At 38.8% G+C, this 7,810-nt stretch overlaps 2 protein-coding genes and 1 pseudogene across 2 annotated transcripts; 1 reads left to right on the plus strand and 2 right to left on the minus strand.

Annotated features, from left to right (window-relative positions):
• Positions 1-967: 967 nt before the first annotated feature.
• On the plus strand, positions 968-2,163 carry LOC101306853. Its single transcript, XM_004287865.1, has 4 exons — positions 968-1,062; positions 1,229-1,363; positions 1,514-1,722; positions 1,841-2,163. Exons 2-4 carry the CDS (start codon positions 1,265-1,267, stop codon positions 2,013-2,015), a joined length of 483 nt encoding a protein of 160 aa, XP_004287913.1. The 5' UTR covers positions 968-1,062; positions 1,229-1,264; the 3' UTR covers positions 2,016-2,163.
• A 1,110-nt stretch (positions 2,164-3,273) lies between these two features.
• On the minus strand, positions 3,274-5,942 carry LOC101307148 ((-)-alpha-terpineol synthase-like). The gene is made up of 7 exons (XM_004287866.1): positions 5,722-5,942; positions 5,307-5,580; positions 4,822-5,200; positions 4,453-4,671; positions 4,194-4,332; positions 3,850-4,101; positions 3,274-3,707 (listed from the first exon to the last, which is right to left on the minus strand). Exons 1-7 carry the CDS (start codon positions 5,908-5,910, stop codon positions 3,411-3,413), a joined length of 1,749 nt encoding a protein of 582 aa, XP_004287914.1. The 5' UTR covers positions 5,911-5,942; the 3' UTR covers positions 3,274-3,410.
• A 352-nt stretch (positions 5,943-6,294) lies between these two features.
• On the minus strand, positions 6,295-7,551 carry LOC101292458 (annotated as a pseudogene).
• Positions 7,552-7,810: the final 259 nt, after the last annotated feature.

A 7,810-nucleotide genomic window follows, 5' to 3' on the forward strand; every position in this document is an offset into this window, starting at 1 on the left:
AGCCCTATGATTGATGTAAAGATCAGGGGGAGGTGCGAACTTCAGGGGGAGTCTAGCACATACATACATGTCACTATCAAATGTGAAGGGTGCGTTGTACTCTTTTTCTCCTACGATCAAGGTTCAGTTTTTCTCCCACAGGGTTTTTGTGACTTGACGAGGTTTTTGACGAGGCAACAGATCATCACCATCGGCATATCAGCGCGCGGCACAAGGGGGAGTGTTCTAGGATATTCTCTATGTGTGCCTTGGCCTTATGCCAATAGGATATGTAGTTAGACTAGATCTATGTATTCATATCCTTACCATATTGGTATTGTGTAATTCCCTATATAAAGGGCACCTATCAATGAATAAGATTATGATTCTCTTGCTATCTCTTTGTCTCTACACTTTATCCTTCATCAAGGTAGTTATTGATTGGGAGGAGGGTCTCGAGGTTAAGACGTAGTTTCCAGTATTGTCAGTTCGATCATACTCTTAGCTAGGATAATATTAATTTCTTATCATAAAAACGAATCCTCTTTGCTTCTCCAAGATCAGAAAATTTGGGAACATCACGTTACTCGATCTACAGAATCCGATACCCTAAAAACCAAAGCTAAGGTTGCATGAGTGTACGTGGGTTGAGATCGACTTGAGAGAACTCGATCTTTTTGTCTGAATGATTTGGTCCAACCGTCCAAGTACTATTACTACGTACCCTTGTGTGTAAACACAACTACAATTTCTAATGCTTGCAGAAAGAAAATGAATGTGACAAGACCTGTTGGTGCAAAATCCAAATGAGTATACGGTGTTCGATCAAAATCTTCATATTACAAGTCAAAAGCTAGGTCTTGGATCGAAAAAATTACCCACACCGATATTCATCTTGGGCAGTGGGTAAGGCCGTAAGGGCATACAGAGATGCTTAGGCACGCTCTTCTGTGAGCTGGTTTATGCTCTACTTTCCTTGCTCCCCTATCAAAGGAATCCAACACCGAAAAAAAGAAGAGAGAAGAGAAAGAAGACCCAAAAGCAAGCTAAAGCTAAAGCTTAGAGCACTGTGTGTTGACAAGAGTAAGCTTTTTTCCCACTTATCTTGATCACCTAGCTAGGCCATTCCATTCTCTTCTTGCTTTACTACATACCCTTTTTCATACATATAAAAATGCCCCTTACGGTCTTCAATTTGCTCGATCTCATTCTCTGAGCTAGCTTTGTTTCTTACCTTCAAACTCAGCAGATTACATTAGAGTGAAGATAGAAAGAGCAACACAGAATGGTTAAAGTAGGAGGCGTCTTTGTCTGTCTCTTGATTGTTGCCATGGACATCGTAGCTGGGATCCTCGGCATCGAAGCTGAACTTGAACAAAACAAGGTACGCGTATATAGCAGATCGATTAGCAGGCTCCTCCTATCTTTCAATATCTTTCAAACGTTCTCTTTGTTCATGTTTAACTCCATATTGGAAAGTTGGCTTTTGGCTTCAAAGTTCAAACAAATTACCCAGATTTGCTTGTTTGAATAGGTGAAGCAATTAAGGTTGTGGATCTTTGAGTGTAGAGAGCCAAGCCATCCAGCATTCAAGCTAGGGCTAGGTGCAGCAGCACTTCTGGTTCTTGCCCATATCATTGCTAACTTGCTTGGTGGATGCAACAATTGCATTTGCTCTCAAGATGAGCTGCAAAAGGCTCCTCCTAACAGGCAACTCTCACTCGCATGCCTCGTCTTTACCTGGTATATATCGTCAACTAATTAGAGTGATTCCTAATTAATTTAAGCTAATTCATCACCGTTAATTAATTTTTCGTTCTTAATTAATCTGATTAGTGTGCTTGTGATTGATGATGATCAGGGTCATTCTAGCCGTTGGATTGTCAATGCTGGTGATAGGGACTTGGTCGAACCACAAGTCAAGAGCTTCGTGTGGATTCACACACCATCATTTTCTTTCCATTGGAGGCATCTTGTGCTTTGTTCATGGCCTCTTTTGTGTAGCGTATTATATTACTGCCACTTCTACCGACTAATTATTAGTGATTAGTAGCACTAAACCAGCCTCTTTCTTTAAGGATTGTTTGTGCCTTTCTCAACTTTACTAATCCATCCCTTTCATATTTTCTAACTAGCTCTGAAGTGATAACTCTCCCCTCGAGTGGAACTTCTGCCATTTGAGTTGTACGAACACTGCTATATTTCATTCTTATTTTTTATTAAAAAATACGATTTGGAAAAATGAATAATCGAGCATTTCTGAATTAACTTTCCAAACTCTAAACTATAACAAACATCAATTAAACTTAATTAACAATAGACAATGAGAGAGAATGCCATAACCATCTAACTAATTAATTGCACGATGAGATCATGGAAGCGTACAAAAGAAAGTTGTAACACAAACTCTATCTGATGCAGGCGTTCGTATTAGGCCTCATTTCTTTTCTTTTTTTTGGCAAATTAAGAACTCCATTAGATAAAAAGAAAGCACCTAAGGGAAGATAAAAAGAAAGCACTTTGGGAGAATAAAAAAAAAAAGCGCCTAAGGGTACATGAACCCAAAAACCTTTAGCAAAAATAATAAAAAGCTAAGCTGAGTTGATCGAATCAGATCAAGAAACACAATGTGTGTCCGATTACCAGTAGGGTAAGAGTCTCGTGAATCTCTTTTTGATTTCGGTTTTTTATTTTGAGATTGTGGAAGAGACTTAAGATGATTGTCATCTTCTAGAGTTGTTTCATGCTCGTCAAACCAAAAACATAAAAGACTGATCTGAGCATGAACATTTGTATATGATGACCAAGGAAGTAGATATTCTTAACTGGTTGTGTCTCTGGAACATGTGAGGCTGTACCATGTCGTTATGTACTCTACGTGAAATATCTAGGTGATACATTAGGATCAGCATAAGAGGAATCTCCAATATGTTGGATCACCTCCACCACTTCCTTAATTAGCAACGTAGACTTGAGAAACATTATTCTTCTTTGGATGATGTCGGCGAGACTACGTTTTCGCCCCCTTCGTGTATGATGTATCAATGTCAATGTCCTATATATGACTCCTTGGCTAGAGCAGGACGACATCTCGCTTACAAGAGTTAATAAAATGACCCACGTTGACGTTACGGCAGAAGTCTTGTTCACAACAGAAGTTAAAAGACAAAAAAAAAGTTACTGTATCGGACGTAGGATACATACAACCACATTGGTCCATACAACCACCTTGGTCCATCGTGAATAGTGAGTAGTAGGGACGTTAATACTCAATAATATACCTGAATCACGTACTGAATGAGCAGTACTATATATAGTCGATCAATTATTTTCATTTGAATAGTGATTCATCACACACACAATAATAGATACATAGATAAGACTTGCATGTTGTGCGTTTATTACAGGTTAAACGATTCCTTGTGTCATGATCAATCATCGAGGGGGATAGGATTTGCAATCAAAGAGACCAAACGATCCTTAGTCACCCCAATTGAGTTCCCAATGCCATCGCCAAGTTCAAAAATGCAGTGAGCAGCCCGAGCCATATTTTGTGATAGGTTTACGATTGACCTTGGTATGGTTGTTTTGGCACTCTCTTGGTTTATTTTCTTCCATGAATGGCAGATCAAACCCTTTATGTAATCGCATGCTTCTTCTTCCGATGCGCCTTTCTCGTCCATGTAACACTGAATAGATTTCGCAACATCGCCTCTCTCCCTCTCAGCCTTTGAGCAATCAAAAAAGAAACAACAATTAGTACAAATTCATGTTTTGTACAAATTCTGAGAGTCTCACATATATATTACAGTTGACAAATTACTTTAGGTGAAATATGTATGATTCAAGTTTGTTATCTGATATATATACCTTGGAAGTACCCAAATCGTCGGTGAGTCGTGTTATGATGGATGCCCAGTATATCATTTGAGAGCCATGGTTAAAGGACTCAAGTGAAGCTTCTGTTAGTTGGGATCCTTGCGTTAACAAATAAGCATGGAGCATTGCTCCCGGACCACCCACTGAAGTCCATGCATTCTTCAAATACTCTTCCAGAGTTGGCGTGTATCCGCCATAGAACCACCGTGCTTCCACGATATAGGCTTTACAAAGATTAATCCACTGCATGCCGACAACCATGCAGAATAACCAATCAATTAATTTTGCTTACTAATTAGTTTATGGAAACATTAGAGAGGGTGTTAGATAATTACCTCGTTCTTAATATAAGGGAGGGTGTTTAAACCAGTGTTTTTGAATATGTTGTCAGCCAAATCATTGCCAAACTCGAGCATGGCAATATAGATTGGCTTCATGTACTCAGGAAGTTCCTCCTTTGCTTCCATAGTCCATCTGCGATAGAAAGTTAAAAACACCAGAGCTAGATCAGTGTGAAGAAGAAGTTTTAAGGAATCACCAAATCGATCATCAGCTTTCAGTCTCACACGTTGGTTAATAAACAATTCAACTTACTGAGTTACTGCATCTGTAAAGCGCTCGAGTTCATCCAGGAATCCGTATACATCATACATGTCATCAATAACTGTTAATATGCACACAAACTTGGTGAGGCCTATTCTGCATTGCGGGAATTGGGGATCATAACAAATCCCCATTGCCCACATGTAGTTCTCCATTAGTCTATCCCTTGAGAAACTTGCCTTTGATTTTAAATCCAACTCTCTCCACCACCTGCAAAGTAAACACTGTTAGAGTCTTAGTTAATAATTAAGCAAGTTAGTTACATTTTCAAACTGTAAATCTCGCTCCATTAGTAAAGCAATATATCAACTGCTTGATCATATGGGTTCGGAAAATGAAAACGTTTCCATATATACTTGCCTTGAAAGCTCCTTTATCTCCATCTGATGGACTGATTGAACAAGATTGTAGTCCAATTTGGCCAACTCCAGCAGCGCCTGCAGGTTCTTAGAATCTTCCCTTTGGTACATAGTAATGAAGTTCAGAGCTTCTATTCTCGGCATCCTCCAGTGTAAAGGGGTCTGCAGTGATTGCGCTACTCGCTTGAGTAGATTATCGTCTTTCAGTGTTGCCATGGATTGTTTCAAGTTTTTCGAACTAAATCTCTTGGCTTCCTCTAGAACATCTTCTCCTGGCATTCCAAGGTGTGAGGCCTCATACAAACTCAAAAGTCCCTCCACGTCATTGCTTAAGCTATCTTTGAAGCTTCCTTCGCAATTTCTAAACTGGTTAAACAAATCTGTGGGAGAAGTAACATGTCAACATCTGTAAACAACATGTCACTTGAATTGAGAGTATATGCTAAATATATATGGTTTTATATGCATGTAAGTATAGTACATTACCTGAGCTAATTGAAATGCCATATTGTCTTAGAATTCGAAATTGCAAAGCAACTGTTTGCAGATCTGTTGTGGTACTAGCAGTACTGGAAGAAACAAGAGTAACTATAGCCGCTTTGATCTTCTTTTCGAAGTGATATGCTACTCCTAACCGCTGCATCGAGTCTATGAGCTTTAAGGTCAAGCAAGCATCGCCTTTAGCTTTGGTACTCAATACATGCAAATCTTCGGAAACATTCTGCTTCAGACCCTCCAATTTTGAGGCATATGATTCATGCTGCAACAAGAATAACGAAAATATTGATGAATTAATAATTAGATCGATATGTCAGATGCTATAATATAGTGCAAGCATGAGTGCTGCGATTTCGTAACGTTACAATAAAAGAATTCAGTTAGCCACCGAAGTTTGCCATACAGTGTAGCGAGTGGAGAAGGAATCGATGAGCTTGGGACCCCAGATGGTAGGATGGTATTGAGCTAGTCGGCGTTGATGAGCTACCGGAGGATCAATAACCTTGGATGACGAGTTTGAAAGAATGAAGGAGGATTGCTTTGTTGCTGTTGTATGATGTGCATGCTCCAGTACTGGTGCTGGCAGTGCCATTATTAGTTAGTTTTGTGAACAAGAATGAGGGAGAGGAGGAGAAGAACAGAAGACTCAATATATATATTGTTCCTATTGTACTTAATAGATTTAGAATAGATTGAAAGCAGTGGAGCAGAATACCTGCTTTTATACAAAGGTTCCTTGTACAAAATGCTTCTTGTTTTTCTCGTGAAATATATTTTCAAATCGGGAACTTTCCCGAAACATGTCCGTGTAACATATTTTTTTGATGAATGAAAGAAATACGGATCACCAGGTTTGATTGGTCTATCATAGTTAGCAATTGTCTAGCTTCAGAAACAGACAAGTCAAGCGAATACATGTTCTCCAACATTTGGGCCTGCTATGCAGTTATTCAAGTCAAATTTCACACGTAACAAGTTATTGTGAAACATGAATAACATGATGATGATCATCATCGATAGGGATAGGAATTGTGATCAAAGAGACTAAACGATCTTTAGTCACCCCAACCGATGTCCCAATACCATCACCGTGTTGAAATATGCAGTGAGCAGTTCGTGCCATATTGAGTGACATGTTCACAATCGATTTTGATATAGTAGCTTTTGGCACTCTCTTCATTGATTTTCTTCCATGAATAGCAGATTAAGCCCTTTATGTATTCTTGTGCTTCTTCTTCCGATATGCCTTTCTCTTCCATGTAAATGGACTTTGCAACATCCCCTCTCTCGTTTTCAGCCTTCGAGCAATTGAAAAGAAATAAGGATTAGTACATAGGGTGAAGTCTGGTAAGACAGTCCAACACATTATGTTGTCAAAGACCCTATTGTATTTATATTAGAATCTTCCATTTTTTGTGAAATGTACATTATACAAGTTTTTCGTTCGGATTTAAAGTTTGACGACATAATACGTCACGTATCACCTAACATAATATGTTACATCTATACGAATATGATATATACCTTGGAAGTGCCCAAATCATCTGTAAGTCGTGTTATGATGGATGCCCAGTATATCAGTTGATAGCCATGGTTAGAGGACTCAAGTGAAGCTTTTGTTAGTTGGGATCCTTGTGTTAACAGATAAGCATGGAGCATTGCTCCCGGACCACCCACTGAAGTCCATGCATTCTTCAAATACTCCTCAAGAGTTGGTGTGTATCCGCCGTAGAACCACCGTGCTTCCACCATATAAGACTTGCAAAGATTTTCCCACTGCAGCACACAAACAAAAACTAGTATTATTTGGGTTCAATTATTCTAATGAAGTAGATTCCTCGTCGTCAGTTAGTTTTATATTCCAGGAATTAATCAAACAAAGGCATAGTTTTAGAATGTGATTGAAGGATTTAGGCTTCTTCTTGATTATAATAATGGGAACCAACTAAGATGCCATACTATCATGTTTTTAATATGCATGTATAATTGAGACTTAGTTAAGTATGTACCGCTTTCTTAATAAGAGGAAGTGTGTTTTGGTCAGCTAACTCGTTGCCAAAGGTGAACATGGTAGAATAAATTGGTTTCATGTACTCAGGAATGTCCTCATTAGCCTTCAGATTCCATCTGTTACAGCAACAAATTAGATTAGGACATATATAATCAATTAGTCTCTGATTAGTCGATAACCAACACCAACTTACTGAGTATAATAGGCAACTCTCACTCGCATGCCTCGTCTTTACCTGGTATATATGGTCAACTAATTAGAGTGATTTCTAATTAATTTAAGCTAATTCATCACTGTTAATTAATTTTTCGTTCTTAATCTGATTAGTGTGCTTGTGATTGATGATGATCAGGGTCATTCTAGCCGTTGGATTGTCAATGCTGGTGATAGGGACTTGGTCGAACCACAAGTCAAGAGCTTCGTGTGGATTCACACACCATCATTTTCTTTCCACTGGAGGCATCTTGTGCTTTGTTCATGG

This window comes from Fragaria vesca, linkage group LG1 (genome assembly GCF_000184155.1).
Source record: "Fragaria vesca subsp. vesca linkage group LG1, FraVesHawaii_1.0, whole genome shotgun sequence".
Taxonomy (NCBI): domain Eukaryota; kingdom Viridiplantae; phylum Streptophyta; class Magnoliopsida; order Rosales; family Rosaceae; genus Fragaria; species Fragaria vesca.